The sequence below is a fragment of the Panthera tigris genome, chromosome E2 (genome assembly GCF_018350195.1).
Source record: "Panthera tigris isolate Pti1 chromosome E2, P.tigris_Pti1_mat1.1, whole genome shotgun sequence".
In the NCBI taxonomy this organism is placed as follows: Eukaryota; Metazoa; Chordata; class Mammalia; order Carnivora; family Felidae; genus Panthera; species Panthera tigris.
Genome location: NC_056674.1, coordinates 43,664,345 through 43,687,165, shown reverse-complemented (window position 1 = coordinate 43,687,165; position 22,821 = coordinate 43,664,345). Strand labels below are relative to the sequence as shown.

At 42.7% G+C, this 22,821-nt stretch overlaps 1 protein-coding gene across 2 annotated transcripts in view; it reads right to left on the bottom strand.

Annotated features, from left to right (window-relative positions):
* ZFP90 (ZFP90 zinc finger protein) overlaps nt 1-18,740 on the bottom strand; it is a 36,712-nt gene extending 17,972 nt beyond the window's left edge. Inside the window, exons 1-2 of one of the 2 annotated variants that reach the window (XM_042968750.1) lie at nt 18,134-18,740; nt 17,780-17,937 (exon numbers count right to left, since the gene is read on the bottom strand). In XM_042968750.1, the coding sequence (XP_042824684.1) occupies nt 17,780-17,812 (33 nt within the window). In that variant the 5' untranslated portion in view covers nt 17,813-17,937; nt 18,134-18,740. The remainder of the gene's footprint in view (nt 1-17,779; nt 17,938-18,133) is intronic. The other variant, XM_007090348.3, reaches the window with a different exon arrangement.
* Nucleotides 18,741-22,821: the final 4,081 nt, after the last annotated feature.

The following is a 22,821-nucleotide window of genomic DNA, read 5'->3' as shown; positions in this document are numbered from 1 at the left end:
CTTCATAAAAATTATATGAAATTTAGCGGTGCCCGGGTGGCCCAGTCGGTTGAGCATCTGACTCTCGACTTTGGCTCAGGTTATGATCCCAGGGTCATGGGATTGAGCCCTGTGTCAGGCTCCAGGCTGAGCATGGAGCCTGCTTAAGATTCTCTCTCTTTCCCTCTGCCACTCTCCACCACCCCCGGGAAAAAAAACTTACAATAAAACCTTGGATTGCAAGTAACTTGTGCAAGTGTTCCACAAGATGAGCAAACATTTCTAATAAATTTTAACTTGATAAACGAGTGATGTCTTGCAATACAAGTAGTACGTGATCACATGATCACAAGTGAGCCAATGGTTCTTCTCTTTCTCTCTCTCTGTGGGATTGTGGGTGATAGTCAATGCAATGTCACATTTCCATGAAATCCTCAAAGGAGGCAAAAGCAAGTGTCATTGGATAAGTTCCTTGTTAAAGTTGCACAAACTTTCTTGTTTCCCTCACACCAGCCACAAAGGTTTTCAAAGGTAAGTGCAGGTTAATTTATTTTTTTTTATATTTTGTATTTTATTATTCTGTGTTATATAACAGTATTGTAATCATTTTTATATGAAAATATTTCGGTTGTGGAACGAATCACCTGAGTTTCCATTATTTCTTACAAGGAAATTCGCTTTGATATTAAGTGCTTTGGATTACAAGCATGTTTCTGGAACGAATTATGCTCACAAACCAAGGTTTTACTGTAGATGAAATTTAAAATGTTTTTATTGAAAATGTTTAAGGGAAAAACATGCATTAAGGAGAAAAGAAGGAAATTTATTACAACAAATACAGAGGTGCTAAAGAAGGATGACAAATGACTCTTTTCTGTTAAAAAGTCTATGTTAGGGAGGAGTCAAGAGGAGTCAGGCAGAGGAGTACGGAGACCCTAGGCTTGCCTCATCCCTTGAACACAGCTAGATAAATATCAAATCATTTTGGGGGTATCTGGGTGGCTCTGTCAGTTAAGTGTCCAACCCTGGATTTTGGTTCATGTCATGATCTCAGTTTGTGAGACTGAGCCCCGCATCAGGATCTGCACTGACAGCATGGAGCCTGCTTGGGATTCTTTCTTTCTCTCTGCCCCTCCCCCACTCCCTCAAAATAAATAAATAAACTTTAAAAAGATATATCAAATCATTTTGAACATCCAAGAAATTGATCTGAGGATTCAGAGAGTAAAAATGCACAACTAGAGCTGAAAAAAACCTACCACATTGTGGAAAGTAGTAACTGCAAAGAGTTGATTTGGTGAGGAAAAGAGCTCTAGGTGCTGCAATGGGGAAGGAACCCTGATCGCAGAGAGAGGAGCACGAGAGACAGAAAGAGACAGAAGAAAGAGTGAAAGTGCACGTGGGGAACTGCATAAGAAAAACTCTTTCCCCAAAACCACTGCCTTGGGAAAGGAGAGGGGCTCAATACCACAAGTTTGAGTGCGGAGTCTGAAGTTTCAGAGGTTTGCACCATCACCAGAATCTCACTTGGCAGGATGAATCGTCGTCTGGTGGGGAAGGAGGGCAGAGACACAGAGCAAGCACCATGGTCTGAAGATCCCCTGGATCACATGGGGAGAAGCAGTTATGCTGCTTCAAGTGCATTTGGGAGAGGTGGCACAGTCTGTTTGGGGGCAAAAGATCTGGCAGGTGCCACTGAGCTGCTCCATCCGCTAACACAGCATAGGACGATAGCTGAGGGCAGCAAGCCTTGGTGCCAGCTTTCTGCTGTGCTTTACATTTTTTTAAAGTTTATTTATTTATTTTGAGAGAGACAGTTTGTGTGCAGGAAGGGTAGAAAGAGAGGAGAGATAATCCCAACCAGGCTCCACACTGTCAGTGCAAGGAGCCCAATACAGGTCTTGAACTCACAAACTAGATCATGACCTAAGCTGAAATCAAGAGTCATGCTCAAACACCTGAGCCACCCAGGTGCCCCTCTGCTGTGCTTTACTATAAATAATGAACTGCTGTGCATTTGCATAACCCATTTCTGCAACAAGCTGGCACCGGCCAGTCTTGCACAGCAAGACCCTCCTCTAGAGGATCAGCATGGGTACTCCCTGCGCAATCTCTAAAATATGGAGTTTTGAAACTCGGCCAATGCACCTGAGATAAAACACAGAAGTGCTGTGGCCTGTCAGGTGGACAGCTCAGATACAGGCAGGATGAAGTTGGGGATCTGGCAGAAGCCAGCCACACAAGAAAGGTGATTGTTTGCTCTCCTGTGAGGGCTTCCTGAAGAGTGGTGGGTGTGAGCTCCTCGCTGGGGGAAAAAGCCAGGTGACACAATTTTCACCCCACCCATCAGCAATGATCAACTTCAGTGAGCAAAACAGCACCACCAAGGGAGGCCAGAGTCATTTACACCAACCCCTGCCCCCTGTGCCCTGCAGGTGTATCTCCAGTAGGGCAAGTCAGTCTGAATCAGTGCAGCAGCCTGCACCTCCAGAAGACAAGCATAAACCCTCACATGCACAAGTTTACTGATCATAGAATGTTACAAAGCTTCAGCTCTAGGGGAAATATTTCTTACTCTTCTTGGGATACACAAAAAGCAATTTTTAATATTTAAAAAATTTTTTTTAATTTAATGTTTTATTTGTTACTTATTTATTATTTTTTTTGATCTAGCTCCTTTTAACAAGGAGACCAAAACACACCTAGGATCTAGCTTCCTTTTTTGTTTTGCTTTGTTTTTTGACCTGGACAATACGAGAAGACAGGAATTCACCCAAAAGAAAAAACAGGAAGAAGTGAAGGCATGGGATTTAATAAATACAGATGTAAGTAAGATGTCTGAACTAGAATTTAAAACAACAATTATAAGGATACTAGCTGGGCATGAAAAAAGCATAGAAGACACTAGAGAATCCCCAACTGCAGAGATAAAAGAACTAAAAACTAGTCAGGATGAAATTAAAAATGCGATAATGGAGATGCAAGCTCAAATGGATGCTGTGATAATGAGGATGGATGAAGCAGAGGAACAAATCAGTGATAACAGAAGATAAAATTATGGAAAATAATGAAGCTGAAAAGAAGAGGGAAAGAAATGTATTGGGTCAAAATGCAGACTTAGGGAACTCAGCAACTCTTTAAAGCGTAATAACATTTGTATTATAGGAGCCCCGGGATGAAGAGAGAGAAAAAGGGGTAGAAGGTTTATTTAAGCACATTATAGTTGAAAACTTTCCTAATCTGGGGAAGAAAACAGACATCAAAATCCAAGAAGCACAGAGAACTCTCATTAAGTTCAACAAAAGCAGCCATCACAGGGGCGCCTGGGTGGCTCAGTCGGTTGGGTGTCCGACTTTGGCTCAGGTCGTGATCTCACCGTCCATGGGTTCGAGCCCTGCATTGGGCTCTGTGCTGACAGCTCAGAGCCTGGAGACTGCTTCGGATTCTGTGTCTTGTTCTCTCTCTCTGCCTCTCCCCCGCTCAAGCTCTGTCTCTCTCTCAAAAATAAATAAATATTAAAAAAAAATTTTTTAAAGCAGCCATCACCAAGACATATCATAGTCAAATTCATAAAATACACAGTTAAGGAAAGACTCCTGAAAGCAGCAAGGGAGAAAAAGTACTTAACATACGAGGGAAAACAGATCAGGTTTGCAGAACATATGTCCATAGAAACATGCCAGATCAGAAGGGAGTGGCAGGATATATTCAATGTGCTGAATGAGGGTAATATGCAGCCATGAATACTTTATCCAGCAAGAATGTCATTCAGAATAGAAGAAGAGAGGGGCACCTGGGTGGCTCAGGCAGTTAAGCGTCCAGCTCTTTGTTTCAGCCCAGGTCATGATCTCATGGTTTTGTGAGTTCAAGTCCTGTGTTGGGCTCTGCTCTGGCAGCATGGAGCCTGCTTGGAATTCTCTGTCTCCCTCTCTCTTTGCTCCTCTCCCACTCACACAGTCTTTCTCTCTCAAAATAAATAAACTTAAAAAAAAAAAGAGAGAGAGGAAGAGATACAGAGTTTCCCAAACAAAAACTAAAGGAGTTCATGACTACTAAACCAGCCCTACAAGAAATATTAAAGGGGACCCTATGAGTGGGGGGAAGAAAAGGACCAAAAGTAACAAAGACTAGAAAGGAACAGAGAAAATCACCAGAAACGCTATTTTTATAGGTAATACACAGGCACTAAATTCATATCTATCAATAATCACTCTGAATGTAAATGGACTAAATGCTCCAATCAAAAGACAAAGGGCATCAGAATGGACTAAAAAACAAGACCCATCTATATGGTGCCTATATGAGATTCATTTCAGACCTAAAGACACCTGCAGATTGAAAGTAAAGGATGATGTAAAGGACGGAGAACCATATATCATTCTAATGGAAGTCAAAAGAAAGCCAAACTTCCATCAGACAAAATTGACTTTAAGCCAAAGACTGTAATAAGAGATGAAGAAGGGCATTACACCATAATTAAGAAGATCTAACAATTATAAATATTTATTTCCACAACTTGGGAGAACCCAAATATATAAATCAATTAACATAGAGAAATTTATTGATAATAATACAATAATAGTAGGGAGCTTTAACACCCCACTTAAAGTAATGGACAGGGCATCCAAACAGAAAATCATCAAGGAAACAATGGCTTTGAATGACACATTGAACCGGATGGAACTTAATAGGTATATTCATAACATTTCTTCCTAAAGCAGAACACACATTCTTTTCAAGTACACACAGAACATTCTCCAAATAGACCACATACTGGGTCACAAAACAGCCCTCAACAAATATAAAAAGATTGAGATCATACCATGCATATTTTCAGACCACAATGCTATGAAACTTGAAGTCAACACGGAAAAAATTTGGGACGACTACAAATACATGGAGGTTAAAAAACATCCTGCTAAAGAATGAGTGGGTTAACCAGGAAATTAAAGAAGCAAAAAAGTACATGGAAGCAAATGAAAATGAAACCACAACAGTCCAAAACCACTGGGATGCAGGAAAGGCAGTCCTAAGAGAGAAGTATGTGGCAACAATACAGGCCTACATAAGAACCAAGAAAAATATCAAATATTCAAGTTAACTTACCACTTAAAGGAGGTAGGAAAGGAATAGCAAATAAAGCCTAAAGCCAGAAGAAGGGAAATAATAAATATTAGAGCAGAAATAAACGATATAGAAACAAACAAATGAACAAACAGAACATATCAATGAAACTAAGAGCTGGTACCTTGAAAGAATAAAATTGATAAACTTCGGGCACCTGGGTGGTTGAGTCAGTTAAGCATCTAACTCTTGATTTCAGTTCAGGTTATGATTTCATGGTTGTAAGATTGAGCCCCACGTAGGGCTCCATGCTGGGTGTGGAGCCTGCTTAAGATTCTCTCTCCCTTCTCCCTCTGCCCCTCCTCACTCACGTGAACACTCCCCACTCTCTCTCAAAAATAAATAAATAAATAAATAAATAACCCCCTAGCCAGACTTTTCAAAAAGAGAAAGGAGTCAAATAAATAAAATCACAAATGAGAGAGAAGAGATCATAACCAATACCACAGAAAAACAATTACAAAAGAATGTTATGAAAAATTATACACCAACAAACTGGGCATCTGGAAGAAATGGACAAATTCCTAGAAACATACAAACTACCAGAACTGAAATAGGAAGAAATACATAATTTGAACAGACCCATAACCAGCAAAGAAATGGAATCATTAATCAAAAATCTCCCAACAAACAAAAGTACAGAGCCAGGTGGCTTCCCAGGGAAATTCTGTAAGACATTTAAAGAAGAGTTAACACCTATTCTTCCTAAACTGTTCCAAAAATAGAAATGGAAACTTCCAAACTCATTTTACAATGCCAGTATTACCTTGATTCCAAAACCAGACAAAGACTCCACTAGAAAAGAGAATTACAGGCCAATATCCTTGATGAACATGGATGCAAAAATTCTCAACAAGATACCAGGAAATCAAATCCAACAGTACATTAAAAAAATTATTCACCATGATCAAGTGGGATTTATTCCTGGGCTTCAAGGGTGGTTTAATATTCACAAATCAATGCAATATATTACATTAATAAAAGAAAGAATAAGAACCATACAATCCTCTCAATAGATGCAGAAAAAGCATTTGACAAAATCCTGCAACCATTTTTTTTTTTTTAGTTTATTTATTTCTTTGGGCGGGGGGAGGGGCAGAGAGAGACAGAATCCTAAGCAAGCTCTGCATTGTCAGCATGGAGCCTGATATGGAGCTTGAACACACAAACCCTGAGATCATGACCTGAGCCAAAACCAAGAGTTGGACGCTTAGCCGACTAAGCCACCCAGGTGTCCCTACAGCATCCATTTTTTATAAAAACCCTCAACAAAGTAGGGATAGACAGAACATACCTCAAATCATAAAGGCCATATATATTAAAGATCCACAGCTAATATCATCTTCAATGGGGAAAAAAATGAAAGCTTTTTTCTTTAATCAGGAACAAGACAGCGATGTCCACTGTCACCATTACTATTTAACATAGTACGGGAAGTCTTAGTCTCAGCAATCAGACAACAAAAAGAAATAAAAGGCATCCAAATTGGCAAGGAAGAAGTCAAACTCTCACTATTTGCAGATGGCACAATACTCTATATGTAGAAAACCTGAAAGACTCCGCCAAAAAATTGCTCAAACTAATACATGAATTCAGCAAAGTCGCATTTCTATACAACAATAATGAAGCAGAAAAAAAAAAAAATCAAGGAATCAATCCCATTTATAATTGCACCAAAAACAATAAGATACCTAAGAATTAACCTAAAGAAGTAAAACTATAGAACACTTATGAAAGAAACTGAAGAGGACACAAAGAAATGGGAAAACATTCCATGTTCATGGAATGGAAGAACAAACACCGTCAAAATGTCCATACTACCCAAAGCAATCTACACATTTAATGCAATCCCTATCAAAATACCACCAGCATCTTTCACAGAGCTAGAGCAAACAATCCTAAAATTTGTATGGAACCACAAAAGAACCCGAATAGCCAAAGCAATCCTGAAAAAGAAAAGCAAAGCTGGAGGCATCATGATTCCAGACTTCAACCTATATTACAAAGCTGTAGTCATCAAGACAGTATGGTACTGGCACAAAAACAGACACATAGATCAATGGAACAAAACAGAAAACCCAGAAATGGACCCACAACTATATGGTCAACTCATCTTCAACAAAGCAGAAAAGAGTATCCAATGGAAAAAAAGAGAGTCTCTTCAATAAATGGTGTTGGGAAGCTGGACAGCAATGTGCAGAAGAATGAAACAGGACCACTTTCTTACACCATACACAAAAATAAATTCGAAATGGATAAAAGACCTAAATGTGAGAGAGGAAACCATCAAAATCCTATAGGAGAACACAAGCAGCAACCTCTTTGACCTCAGTCACAGCAACCTCTTACTAGACACCTTGCCGGAAGCAAAAAAAAATGAACTATTGGGACTTCATCAAGATAAAAGCTTCTGCATAGTGAAGGAAACAATCAACAAAACTAAAAGGCAGCCTATGGAATGGGACAAGACATCTGCAAATGATATATATATCTGACAAAGGATTAATATCCAAAATCTATAAAGAACTTACCAAACCCAACACCCAAAAAACCAAATAATCAAGTTAAGAAAATGGGCAGAAGACATGAATAGACACTTTTCTAAAGAAGACATCCAGATGGCCAACAGACACATGAAATGATGCTCAACATCAATCATCATCAGGGAAATACAAATCAAAAGCACAATGAGATACCACTTCACACCTGTGAGAATGCATTAAAATACCTGTGAGAATGCATTAAAATTAACAACCCAAGAAACAACAAGTGTGGGTCAGGATGCAGCAAGTGTTGGTCAGGATGTAAGGGAAACCCTCTTACATTGCTGGTGGGAATGCAAACTGGTGCAGCCACCATAGAAAACAATATGGAGGTTCTTCAAAAAGTTAAAAATAGAACTACCCTACAAACCAGCAATTGCACTACTAGGTATTTACCCAAAGGATACAAAATTACAGATTCGAAGGGGTACATGTACCCTGCTGTTTAGAGCAGCATTATCAATAATAGCCAAACTATGGGAGTTAAGATGGCAGAGAAGTAGGGGGACCAGGATTTCCCTCTTCCCTCAAACACAGCTATATTGAGGTCAGAGCACTTGGAACACCCAGGAATCAATCCTGTGTCGCATCTTGTGTTGTTAATTTTATGCATTCTGACAGGTATGAAGTGGTATCTCATTGTGGTTTTGATTTGTATTTCCCTGATAATGATGCAAAACAAACTAGATATAGTGACCAAAGGAGAGAATAGAAGAAGTGAAGAGGACAGAATAGAGAATAGTGAAATAGAAGATAAAATTATGGAAAATGATGAAGCTGAAAAAAAGAAGAAAAAGAAATTCCTAGACCATTAAGGGAGAATTAGAGAGTTAAGTGATTCCATGAAATGAAATAATATCCATATCATAGGAGTTCCAGAAGAAGAGTGAGAGAAAGGGGAAGAAAGTTTATTTGAACAAATTATAGCTGAGAACTTCCCTAATCTGGGAAAGGAAGCAGGCATCCAAGTCCAAAAGGCACAGAGAACTCCCTTCAAAATCAACAAAAACGGGTCAACACAACATATCATAGTGAAACTGGCAAAATACAAAGATAAAGAAAGAATTCTGAAAGCAGCTAGGGACAAAAGGGCCTTAACCTACAAGGGTAGACAGAAGAAGGGTGGTAGTAGATCTGTCCACTGAATCTTGGCAGATCAGAAGGGAGTAGTAGCAGGAAATATTCAATGTGCTGAAAAGGAAAAATATGCAGCCAAGAATCCTTTATCCAGCAAGGCTGTCATTCAGAGTAGAAGGAGAGATAAAGGCTTTCCCAGACAAACAAAAACTAAAGGAGTTCAAAACCACTAAACCAGCCCTGCAGGAGATCCTAAGGGGGACTCTGTGAGTGGAAAGCAGCAAAGACTACAAAGGACCAGAGACATCATGACAAACACGAAACCTACAGATAACACAATGACACTAAATCCGTATCTTTCATAATCACTCTGAATGTAAATGGACTAAATGCCCCAATCAAAAGACACAGGGTATCAGAATGGCTAGAAAAACAAGATCCATCTATATGTTGCCTACAAGAGACTCATTTTAGACCTGAGAACACCTGTAGATTAAAAGTGAGGGGATGGAGAACCATCTAACATGCTATGGGGCATCAAAAGAAAGCCAGAGTAGCCATACTTATATCAGATAAGCTAGATTTTTTACATTTTTTTTAATGTTTACTTATTTTTGAGAAAGAGAGAAAGTGAGAGAGATAGTGTGGGAGGGGCAGAGAGAGAGGGAGACAGAATCCAAAGCACGCTCCAGGCTCTGAGCTGTCAGCACAGAGCCCAACGCGGGGCTCAAACTCACAAACTGAGAGATCATGACCTGAGCCAAAGTCAGACGCCTAACTGAGCCACCCAGGAGGCCGCAGACAAGCTAGATTTTAAAATAAAGACCGTAATAAGAGATGAAGAAGGGCATTATAGCTTAACTAAGGGGTCTATCCATCAAGAAGAGCTAACAATTATAAATGTTTATGCCCCCAACATGAGACACCCAAATATATAAATCAATTAATCAAATGTATAGATAATAATACCATGATTGTAAGGGACTTTAATACTCCATTTACAACAATGGACAGATCATCTAGGCAGGAAATCAATAGGGAAACAATGGCTCTGAATGACACATTGGACCAGATGGACTTAACAGATATATTCAGAATTTTTCATCTATAAGCAGCAGAATACACATTCTTCTCGAGTACACATGAAACATTCTCCAAAACAGACCACATACTGGGTCACAAACAGCCCTCAACAAGTATAAAAAGATTGAGATCATACCATGCATATTTTCAGATAACAACGCTAAGAAACTTGAAATCAACCACAAGAGAAAATTTGGAAAGCCCCCAAATACATGGAGGTTAAAGAACATCTACTACTAAAGAATAAGTGGGTCAACTAGGAAACTAAAGAAGAAATTTAAAAATATATGGAAGCCAATGAAAATGAAAGCATGACAGCCCAAACCCTTTTGGATGCAACAAAGGCAGTCTTAAGAGGAAAATATACTGCAATTCAGGCCTGTCTCAAGAAGCAAGAAAGGTCCAAATACACAACCTAACCTTATACCTAAAGGAGCTAGAAAGGCAGCAGCAAAGAAAGCGCAAAGCCAGCAGAAGAGAAATAAGAGAAGTAAACACTATAGAATACCAAAAAGCCAGAATAGATCAATGAATCTAAGAGCTGGGTTTTTTTTTTTTTTTTTTGAAAGAATAAACAAATTGATAAAGCACTAGCCAGACTTCTCAAAAAGAAGAGAGGACCGAAATAGATAAAATCATGAATGAAAGAGGAGTGATCATAACCAACACCGTAGAAATACAAACAATTACTAGAGAATACTATGAAAAATTATATGCCAACAAACTGGACAATCTGGAAGAAATGGACAAATTCCTAGACACTCACACACTACCAAAACTCAAATGGGGGAAGAAATAGGAAATTTGAAGAGATCTGTAACCAGCAAATTGAATCAGTTATCAAAAATCCCCCAACAATAAGACTCCTGAGCCAGATGGCTTCCCAGGGGAATTCTACCCGACATTTAAAACAGAGTTAATACCTATTCTCCTCAAACTGTTCCAAAAAATGGAAACAGAAGGAAAGCTTCCAGACTCATTCTATGAAGCCAGCATTACTTTGATTCCAAACCACTAAAAAGGAAAATTACAGGCCAATATCCTTGATGAACATGATGCAAAAATTCTCAACAAGATACTAGCAAATTGAATTCAACAGTATATTAAAAGAATTATTCACCATGATCAAGTGGGATTCATTCCTGGGCTGCAGGGCTGGTTCAATATTCATAAATCAATCACTGTGATATTAATAAAAGAAAGAATAAGAACCATATGATCCTCTCAATAGATGCAGAAAAAGCACTTGACAAATTACAGCATCCTTTCTTAATAAAAACCCTCAAGAAAGTCAGGATAGAAGGAACATACCTTAACATCATAAAAACCATATATGAAAGGCCCACTGCTAATACCATCTTCAATGGGGAAAAACTGAGAGGTTTCCCCGAGATCAGGAACACGACAGGGATGTCCACTATTCACCACTGTTTAACATAGTGCTGGAAGTCCTTTCTTCAGCAATCAGACAACAAAATGAAATTAAAAAGTATCCAAATTGGCAAAAAAGAAGTCAAACTTTCACTCTTCACAAATGACATGATACTCTATGTGGAAAACCTGAAAAGACTCCGCCAAAAAACTGCCAGAGCTGATACAGGAATTCAGCAAAATCTCAGGATATAAAATCAATGACCAGAAATCAGTCACATTTCTATACGCCAATAATGGAGCAACAGAAAGAGATATCAGAGAATCAATCCCATTTACAATTGCAACAAAAACCATAAAATACCTACAAATAAACCTAACTAAAGAGGTAAAAAAAAAAAAAAATCCGTAAGCTGGAAACTATAAAAAGCTTATGAAAGAAACTGAAGACGACACAAAAAAATGGAAAAACATTCCATGCTCATGGATCAGAAGAGCAAATATTGTTAAAATGTTGGTAATACCCAAATCAATCTACACATTCAAAGCAATCCTAATCAAAATAGTACCAGCATTCTTCACTGAGCTAGAACAATCCTAAAACTTGTATGGAACCACAAAAGAACCCAAATAGCCAAAGTAATGTTGAAAAAGAAAACCAAAGCTGGAGGCATCACAATCCCAGACTTTAGCCTGTATTACAAAGCTGTAATCATCAAGACAGTATGGTACAGGCACAAAAACAGACACACGGACCAATGGAACAGAATAGAGAACCCAGAAATGGACCCACAAATATATGGCCAACTCATCTTCGACAAAGGAGAAAAGAATCTCCAATGGAAAAAGACAGTCTCTTTAGCAAATGGTGCTGGGAGAACTGGACAGCAACTTGCAAGAGTGAAACAGGACCACTTTCTTACACCATACACAAAAATAAACTCAAAATGGGTCAAAGACCTAAATGTGAAGCAGAAAACCATCAAAACTCTACAGGAGAAAACAAACAGCAACCTCTTTGACCTCAGCCGCAGCAACTTCTTAATTGACATGTCTCTGAAGGCAAGGGAAATAAAAGCAAAGATGAACTATTGGGACCTCATCAAAATAAAAAGCTTCTGCACAGCAAAGGAAACCAATCAACAAAACTAAAAGGCAACCGACAGAATGGGAGAAGATATTTGCAAATGACATATTGGATAAAGGGTTAGTATCCAAAATCTATAAAGAACTTACCAAACTCAACACCCCCCAAAAAAATAATCCAGTGAGGAAATGGGCAGAAGACATGAATAGACACTTTTCCAAAGAAGACATCCAGATGGCTGACAGACACATGAAAAGATGCTCAACATTGCTCATCATCAGGAAAATACAAATCAAAACCACACTGAGATACAACCTCACACCAGTCAGAGTGGCTAAAATGAACAACTCAGGAAACAACAGATGTGCGAGGATGTGGAGAAAGGAGAGCCCTCTGTTGGTGGGAATGCAAATTGATGCAGCCACTCTGGGAAACGGTGTGGAGGTTCCTCAAAAAATTAAAAATAGAATTACCCTACAACCCAGCAATTGCACTACTAGGAATTTATCCAAAGGATACAGGAGTGCTGATTTTAAGGGGCATATGCACCCCAATGTTTACAACAGCACTATCAACAATAGCCAAATTATGGAAAGAGCCCAAATGTCCATCAACTAATGAATGGATTAAGAAGATGTACACACACAGGAATACTACTTGGTAATGAAAAAGAATGAAATCTTGCCATTTGCAACATCATGGATGGAACTGGAGGGTATCATGCTAAGTGAAATGAGAAAGACAGATATATAATTTCACTCATATGTGGAATCTGAGAAACTTAACAAATGATCATAGATCATAGGGGAAGGGAAGGTGATAGGCATTGATGAGGGCACCTGTCAGGATGAGCACTGGGTGTTGTGTGTAAGTGATGAATCACTGGAATCTACTCCTGAAGCCAAGGCTACACTGTATGTTAGCTAACTTGAGAATAAATTAAAGAGAAAAAAAAAAAAAAAGCCAAACTATGGAAAGAGCGCAAATATCCATCAACTGATGAATGGATAAAGATGTGAGGAACACGAACACACACACACACACACACACACACACACACACACACACACACACACAGGAATATTACTCAGCCATCAAAAAGAATGAAATTTTGCCATTTGCAATGACATGGATAGAGCTACAGTGTATTATTCTACGTGAAATGTCAGGTAGAGGAAAACAAATATCATTAAGATTTCACTGATCATGTGGAATTTAAGAAACAAAACAGATGCATCTAACATATGGAAAGGGAAAGAAAAAAAGGAGAGGGAAACAAAACATAAGAGACTCTTTATGACAGAGGCACCTGGGTGGCTTGGATGGTGGAGCATCTGGCTCTTGATTTCAGCTCAGGTCATGATCTTGTGGTTTCTGGGTTCGAGCCCTGCCTGGGGCTCCAAGTTGATAGCACAGAGACTGCTTGGGATTCTCTCTCTGACTCTCTGCCCCTCCCCTGCTCATGTGCACGTGCTCGTGCTCTCGTGCTCTCACTCTCTCTCTCTCTCTCTCTCTCTCTCTCTCCAAGTAAACAAAAAAAAAGAGAGATTCTTATGATAGAGAACTGAGGGTTTGGGTTAAATGGGTGATGGTCTTAAGGAAGGCACTTGTGTTGAGCACTGGGTATTATTTGTAAGTGATGAATCACTAAATTTTACTCCTGAAAACAGTATTATACTGTATGTTAACTAACTAGGATTTAAACAAAAATTAAAAAAAAAAAAGGGGGGGAGTCTATATGTATGCTCACATGCTTTGATTAAGATATATTTTTTAAAAATTTTTTAGTGTTTAATATTTAAGTGACAGAGAAACAGAGAGCACAAGCAAGGGAAGGGCAGAGAGAAAGGGAGACACAGAATCCGAAGCAGGCTCCAGGCTCTGGGCTGTCAGCACAGAGCCTGATGCGGAGCTTGAACTCACAGACCACGAGATCACGACCTGAGCCAAAGTCAGATGCTTAACCAAGTGAGCCACCCAGGTGCCCCAAGATATGTTTTAAGGAAAGTAGTACAAGACATAGAAAACTCAGGAAAATAATCATATTTTTGAAATAGGTCTTAGAAGAGGTTTTGACATCCTAACATTGTCTTAAAGACAAAATTTCTTAAAACCGTTTAGTGAGAAAAAAAAAAACTGTTTAGTGAAACTTAAACTGTTTCATGCAATTATTTTACCAGAAAATTGGGGTCAGTGGAAAAATATAGTTTTTCTATGTTAGGAGCAGAAAATGCAGAAAGCACAAAATTACTGCTTGGCATTAAGTGGTTATGAGTGTTTGCTGTGACACCCACTTACAGAGTATGTACTTTGGAGAAAGGGATGAAACCAGTCAAATGGCCCTGTCCTAAAGGAGCTGAAAGCCTAGTACAGAGATGGATGGATAAACACATACCTCCATATGACATAAAAACAGTACTAGGACAGCTGTGTACATGTGCTGTCGGAATGCACAAGAGGGGCACCTGACCTTACCCAGGGGCAAGAGTGTCTCCGCTGAGCTTAAAGCCCAGCTCCAGTGAGCTCAGGAGAAGGCTGAGAAAGAGGACCTCTGGACGGAGGCAGCCTGAACATCCCTGACTGCAAACATCCTGAGCTGGTTCAACAAGTGGCCTGGCTGCCCCTGGGGGTCCAGGAGCATCTCGTCTGAGTTTGGATGACCTGGGCCAGCTTTGGCTGAGCCTGTTCATCCTGATGATATAACCACAGAGCTCTTGGGATCTGGATTCAATGGAGACCAGGTCCTGGTCCCTATTTCCTCCCCTTCAAGGTAAATCTGGTCTTCATTTGCAGCTTTTTCTTCTAAAACTTTCCCCATTTCTTACTCTCCTGGCGGTTTCACCGTTTTTTTAATTCCTCCTGAAAATGGAGTGCACATATAATGAAGAAAAAGATACATAACGTCTATACAGATATAGCTACTAATGATCCCACAGATCCTAAGGATTTTCAGGGTATCCCTCCTTTTGCTCCCATTCCCCTCCACTTTGGAGCCACTTCAGGTATTAGCAGAGCACAGGGGGAGAAGGTCCTATCTACCAAACACCTCTCCACAGGAGCTCCAAGCTTCAAACTCTTGTTCCTACACTTCATCATTCACAGAAATCTTTAAAACTAAGAAGAAATCGTCCTAGTTTCCTGCTCAAGAACAGTGACTCAAGCTCTATTAACCATTAACCATTTCCAACATTCTGAACACACCAGACACACCCATCCTGCTGCTCATCCACCCAGAGCACTCTCCTCCAGACCTGTGCATCGCCTCCTTCTGTAAAGATGTCACCATCTCAGTAAGGATAAGGCTTCCCCTGACCACCTTATTTAAGCTGTACCCTTACCATAAGCCACCCTCTCCCGCGCTCAATCCCCCTTACTTTTCTCTACCGTTTTTCCCCCCAGGTACTGTCACCTTCTAGGATATTATAAAAGTTACCTACCGAATCTTCCTTTCTCCTCCTTCTAGGATGTAAGCCCCGCGAAAGCAGAGATCATTATAGATTTTGTTCACTAATGTACCCCAACTACTTAGAAACGTGTCTTAGCACATCACAGGGGTTCAATGGCTATTGGCTGAATGAATAGATGAATGAATGGATGGATGGATTATGAAGGCCAAAAAGAAAAAAGTCCAAAACTCCTTTCTATTCTCATCTACCCACTGCCTGCAGCCACACACACTGTCACAAAGAACAACGGTTTTGTGAACATGCCCTTCACCTTCTGGCCTCCCAATGCCCTGACCCACAGTCAATTGGCTCTATCTCCACCCCCTTCATTTTCACTTGTTGGACTCTGCTCCTATTCAAGTGACATCTCCACTCACTCTTTCCCACAAGCAGAATTTCCTCTCCCCTCTCTGTACTCACAGCAGCCTCTGGACCTCTGAGACAACACCTGACACCACCTCTCTGGTACTATATACTTCTGCCAGATGCTTCCCCCACTCAGTTAACCTCCTGGATAAACAGTCACATGACTCAATTACTCATCTCTTGCATTCCCGGAGGGCCAAGCTCAGAGAAAGGGAACCTCCGACAAAGGGAAATTTCTGCCTAAAAAGCCCCCTTTGTAGAGTCCCTTGTCCTGTCCTTTACCCTGTCCTTTATCCACGGTCATCACCTGCAGCCTGGGTTAGGTAACCCAAGTGGACTGTCAGGCCATTCCATGAGAATATAACTGAACTAGAGTATTTAGGGAACAAAGCTTTGAAAGTGTTGTTTAAAGCAGTCCTTTAAATTCACTGCTCAGAACACAAATCCACTTCCACCATTAAAAAGGCAACCCTTATGGAAAGGATTATCACTCTACCTTGGATCATCACCCCCATGAAATGTTAAGTGTGTTAAGTGATTCTAATTCTCACAGCCTGCTGAGGAAACACTTTCTATGGAAATGCACTGATGACCAGTGATTTGCTCTGGCTCACCTCAAACCAAACAACTGTCTTGTACTAGTGTTACTTGTCTTCCTCCTTAAGGCTCACCCTTATAAAGCAAAAACATATAACAAGAAGTAAAAGATATAAAGGCATTATACATACTGTGTGTGTTTAATTTACAGTAAACTGCTTTTAAATGACATTATTAGTCAGTATTTTTATCTGGATTGATTTTTTTTTTTATTCTACTTTTAAGTAATCTCTACACCCAGTGTGGGGCTCGAACTCACAACCCAGAGATCAAGACTCACATGCTCCACCAAGTGAGGCAGCCAGACATTCCTGGATTGATCCTGATAGTCTAAAACACTCAACAGCTAGAATCTGTGATTTTTCCTTAATTCTAAAGAGAGTGTAGATTAAAATACCATCTGAAACTTGTTATATTTTCATGGATATACTCTATGCGGATCAATGGATAACCTCAGAGTTGTGATGCTTCTAGACAACGCCTCCTCCCTCACAAGAATAAATGAGTTGAGAAATCAGCTTCATAAAATTAATGAAGGCTGAAGGCTGGACGCCTGGGCTGTGCACTATTATACCTTTGTTAAAGCAGAAAAGTACACAAAAAGTAATGGGACAGGTCCTTCTTGTTCTGTTTTTTCCTCTGGGCCCAAGAAAGCCTATCTCCAGCCTCTTCCTACGCAAATCCTGACCAAGCTTCTTCCGCTCCTTAAGGTCTCTTTATGGCCCCTGGGGTCGCAGACTGGGGCTCCTCTCTCCTTCACTCACTAACAGTTACTTCCTCCTCTACAGTTGTCTATCCTGTGACCCTCTCCATTCCTTGACAAGAGTTCAAGGAATTGGCTTGGCACTCAGGACTCTCAACAGTGACACTTCCCAACATGTTCACTCTTAACTCCTCCAGCAGAACCGCACCTGGTCCCCTCCTTTTGGGAAGCCCGCTCCTCCCAGCTCTGGACATCTTGGGTTTTCGCAAGGCTAGGAAGCTCAGAGGCGAAGACCGAGCTAGGAAAGGGAGTCGCTCAGGCGAAGAACAATGACCGCTCTAAACCTGCCCCAGGGGCCTCGCTGGATGGGACGCCCTGGGGTAGTGTGAAACCCGCTGCTCACCTGGGGCGCGGCCATCGGAGGCCTCGGAGCCATGCCTGCCACGCCGGGGTCGGCTTCCAGACCGGGGCTGGGGAGAGAGGACAGGGCCCACTCACCCGGCTGCAACCGCCGACCCCTCACCGCCGCGCCGCGCCCGCCTCTGCCCCTCAGCCAGTTCTCTGTGGAGAGGGAAAAGGGGCTGCGCGGACAGCGTCTGGGCCTGCCGTTCCCCCACCCCCAAATTAAAGGGTCGCCGCGTCCGGGACACCGTCCTCTGGCCACGCCCAGTCCCATCCGCAGGATGGTGGGCGCGGCCCGGCGGATACAAGCCAAACCCGTGGGAGGTGCCGCCTGGACCCGCGCACTCGGAATTACCGCTTCCTGGGGACTCCGGATTTCACGACCTCGGGCCCACGCAGGGCTCGGGCCAGCTCCTCCTACACCTGCTGCAGGGTCCGTCCTCTCCAATGCTGATGTGCGGAGGGACGGCCCAAAGCGGCCTCAGCCGCACTGGGGCCGGACAATGGCCGCAGCGGCGGGGCAGAGACGGAAGTGCGCTTGCGCACGCGGAGGCTCACTCCCGCAACTCCCGGGCAGCGGCCGACTACACTTCCCAGAGGCCTCCGCGTGTGGGTCCCATAGAGGCAGCCTGGGAGGGCTCTTCGCCACTTTTGGGCCGCTGTGGTGGGGTCGGCAGTGTGGCTTGGGTACTCGTGCGTCCGTTTATTCCAATAATAGTCACTGAGCACCTCCTCTGTTTGGGGCATGTTGCTAGGGGCGAGATTCAGCGGTAGATCGGAAAGAAAAGACCCTGCTTTCGGGGAGCTAGCGTGCACTCCTGTGGACGAGGCCAACAATAAAAACGTAAACATATCAAGGTACTGACTTCAGCTACAGGAATTAGACAGTTAAGCGAGTGGGGCAACGTTGCATATTCATCACAAGATGCTACTTCCTTTTCCTCTTCTATGCCATCTTCACCCATGGGTCACTACGGAAGGTTTAAACAATGATTCCCCAGATCACACTTACTATGACTAAGATACTTGAGTCACTTATTGCTCCGAGAGGATAAGAGAAACTTTTCCTTTTGTCCCAGAATTGGTAACCCGGAATCAGCTGAGGACTTAATTCTTCTTCATTCTAAAGAAAGACCAAACATTTGAGACGAGACATCATCAGGTCTTATAAAAGGGGGGCCAGGTGCTGAATTTTTGCCCTATTGCTATTAACCGTTGCCTGGACACAACCCCTTTCCCAGGTTCTATGAAGAGACTGGAATGGGAAAGAAAACAATTCCTCATAATGGCATGTTCCCAGGAAAAGGGGAGGTTACATAAACTACCCCCAATGCCTGCCAGAGCAAGAGAAAGGGAGTTAGAGAAGAGGCCGGGTGTAAGGAGAGCAGCCTGAATTCTCATTGCGTAGTAAGTGGATACACTGGAAAACAACTGGGCTTTAGCTCTAAGGGAGTGAGAGGGGTGCAGCTGACAACATTACTGGGTGTGAAAAGTTGCTGAGGAGGTTGGAAGAGGTTGAAGCAAGAGCCAGATCTCCCAAGTCAGATATCAGTTGATTTACTCTAAGAATCTCACAAATGCACTTACGTTTCTCCCAGTGTAGCTAAGCAACTTTAATGCTGGATGAAATCGTTTTAAAACCTTTTAAAATACACCAATGCACTGAAAATTGGTAAGATACACTGAAATCAAAAACGAAGCAAAAGTAACAACTTAAGAGTGGTAGGTGGAGGGGCGCCTGGGTGGCTCAGTTGGTTGAACCTCCGACTTCGACTAGGGTCATGATCTCACCGCTTTTGAGTTTGAGCCCCGGGTCAGGCTCTGTGCTGACAGCTGGGAGCCTGGAGGCTGCTTCGAGTTCTGTGTCTCCCTCTCACTCTGCCCCTAACCCACTCACATTCTGGCTCCGTCTCTCTCAAAAATAAATAAACATTAAAAAAAAATTTTTTTTTAAGAGTTGTAGGTGGAGCACTAGAGCCAGCTCTCACCTGGAAGACTTTTGCAAATAAGGCAAAGTTGAACTTTGTTTTCCATGGTCTCTTACTTTCCTTTCAAGGATGCCCTCTGGCCGGGAAGGCCAAGGGTGGGGCATCGAGATGGGAGCCACAGGCTCCTCTCAGGGGGAAGTGCGGCCCTACCCGGCAGGCTCTGCCGCTGAAGGTCACGACGGTGGCCAGGTGGGTTGATGTCGTCCAGCCGCACGGAGAAGACAGCAAGCTGGCCAGTTCCTCCTAGGCCAGTGCACACCTTAGGGTTGATGGCAACCTCTCAGGCGTGGGGCGTGGCGCTAACCTGTTTTCCAGCCAGTGGAGAGTCACATTCTTCTCCGAGCCTCCTGTTTCCATGACAACTGCCTCCGAGGTGTCTGCTCCGTACTCGGAGTCCCGGAGCTGAAAAGACCAACTCGCAGGTTCAGTTGAGGTCCCGGGGCACGGGGGCTGGGCCAGGGACATCGGCGGGGGCCACCAGGTGCCCGAGTGGTGCTCCAAAGCCTCTCACGTCCCCGCTACACGGTGGGCAAGAGGCTGCCCCTGTGCTGGGGAAGCGACTAATAATGCTGTATTCAGCGGGTTTTTGTCCCAGCCACGACAGAGGCGAGAAGACCCGTCGTTAATGCCAAATGCCTTCCATATTGCCTTCTCTGTCTTTAATATCCACGTGGATTTGACCTTCAATTCCTCACTTAGCCCGCCGTGGGTCCAAGGCTTCTGGCTGGGGCCTTCCCCACAGCACAAGAATATCCAAGTTCCAGTCCCTTAAAATGTTCATTAAACTGTTCCACCCTCTCGTTTCCAAGAAAATTCGTGAGCAAAAAGGCGGGGGGGTGGGGGGGACTTGACGAAGGTAGCTCGTCCAGATCCTACCCTGTTAAGCCAGAGAACCAGCGATTCCTGAACCAACAGTGAACTCGGGTCCCCTGTCTTCCCTGCATTCCCGGGCTGGCAGGACACGAATGAGGCGCTGAGTGGAGGCTGTGTAGCTTCAGCCACCCACTGCCAGATCTGAAGCCGACCTTCGAGTCGGACACGAAGGGAAGCGAGTTCTCAGCGCCCAGGTCCTCTCGCTCACATCGACCAACACCTGCTTTAAGTTTGGAACTTAAGGGGTCAGTCCGCAGAGCGCTGGGGCTCTAGCGCCACCTGCTGGCCACTAGGGCCCTCTACTCCTGTAAAGTTTTCTGCATAACAATATTGAGAACATTAATTTGACAGCTTCCGGACCATTGCCGACCCTGCCAACCGCCCACCCTCAAGTCAAGCTTCCTCCATACGGCCCAGAAAATGTTTTTCAATTCAACAAAATTTCTTAACACCTATGTAGCCCTCATTCCCTTGAGCCCCCGCTGCCCTCTATTTCCTCACAAAACCTCCCTGGTGGTCTCCTGCTACTCTGGGCTGAGCTGAAGACTCAGCTCTTGCTCCAGACTCAGCTGCAGCTAGCTACTCAGGCTGGACCCGAGTGGTGTCGCCTCAAGGGCAATGTAGTCCCCACAGGTCACAAGAGCCAGGTGTCAGGAGACCTTGATGTGGTTTTGGGGTGATGGTGGGGTTCGGAACTGACAGCCAAGAAAGAATTCTTGAAGTCGTCTTTGGTGCAAAAAGGTGATTTTATTAAAGCACAGAGACAGGACCCCTGGGCAGGAAGAGTTGCACTGGGGTTGTGAAGAATGGCTGGTTATATACTATGGGACTGGAGGAGGTAAAGTCGAGAGGAACTTTCTTAGAGGCACCTGGGTGGTTCATTTGGTTAAGCATCTCACTTCAGCTCAGGTTGGCTCAGGTCATGATCTCGTGGTTTGTTATTTCGAGCCCCGGGCCTGGAGACTGCTTCAGATTCTGTATTTCCCTCTCTCTCTGCCCTCCCCCCCCCCCCATCTCTGTCAAGAATAAATAAACATTAAAAAAATATTTTTTTGATTAAAAAAAAGAGGAAGTTTCTTAAAGGGATTTTCCAGATGCTAAAGACTCACAGATTACTGGAGGCCTAGCTATTGTCAAGCTAAGGTTGTTTTTCCCTTTAGCAAAGCATTAACATTAAGACAGTAGGGAGTTCCTGGAGAAAGCTTTACTCTGCCTACCTCAAGTAGTTGTCAATGGGCTGTAGGTTATAAGGAAATTTAATTTTATATGCCATGTCCTTCTTGCCCTTGTTCCCCACATCACTATGGAGGGGAAGGTGATGTTGGGCTCCAGGAAACTGAGTCTATAGGTTTCTGGAGATTAGGCTATTGATAAGATTGCCTTTTCCTTGTAATTTACTAAGATATTTGTAAACCAATGGAGACTCTATCAGTTTAACCATTTGTTTCTGTCCTTTCCTTTGACCTTGGGCAGCCAGGAATGCCTGAGGAATGTCACACATATCCCACAGGCGTGCTAGCTTGTGCTGGGCCCTCAGCTTGCTTCTTGGTCCCTTATCAACCTCATTTTGGCTTCTGGCTCAGCCATCTTGCTCTCCCTGTCGCTTGCTCCTTGTTTATCAAGTCTCCTTATGTCTCAGTGGTGCCTTAAGTGTATCCTGGCATCTCATCTTTGTCCTGGCAGTGTGGCCTGGTCCCATTCTCTCCCCGGGTTTGGAGTCATGAAAAATGTCTACTCAAGGAAGGTTTTCCTCAGATACCTCTGTTATCTGAGACAAGGGTGTTCAATGACTGTGAGATGTGGTTAGTTGTGTGGGAAGATTGATCCTACCTGGAGATCCAAGATGCAAACGGCATCTGAGGGCTTTTCTGGACAAACACAGGGACACTTCTTAGAGACCAAGAAGTGGACAAAATGAGCCAAGGACAGAATATGGAAGGAGGGCAGAGAACGGATGAGGTGTTAGAAATAAACAAGATTATATTACACTTCTTGATTAACCGTGTTTCTGAGTTTTTGTTTTTAAAATAAACTTGCAAGTTAATTAACTTGAAATTATTCTCAACAAGGTAATTTTTGTTCATGGCTAACGTTCTCTAACATTACAACCAGATATATGAGTCCAAGGGACCTGAGTTAGGCTGCCCTTAGACTAAGCCTGCCAGGAGCCCAGTTCCAGAGA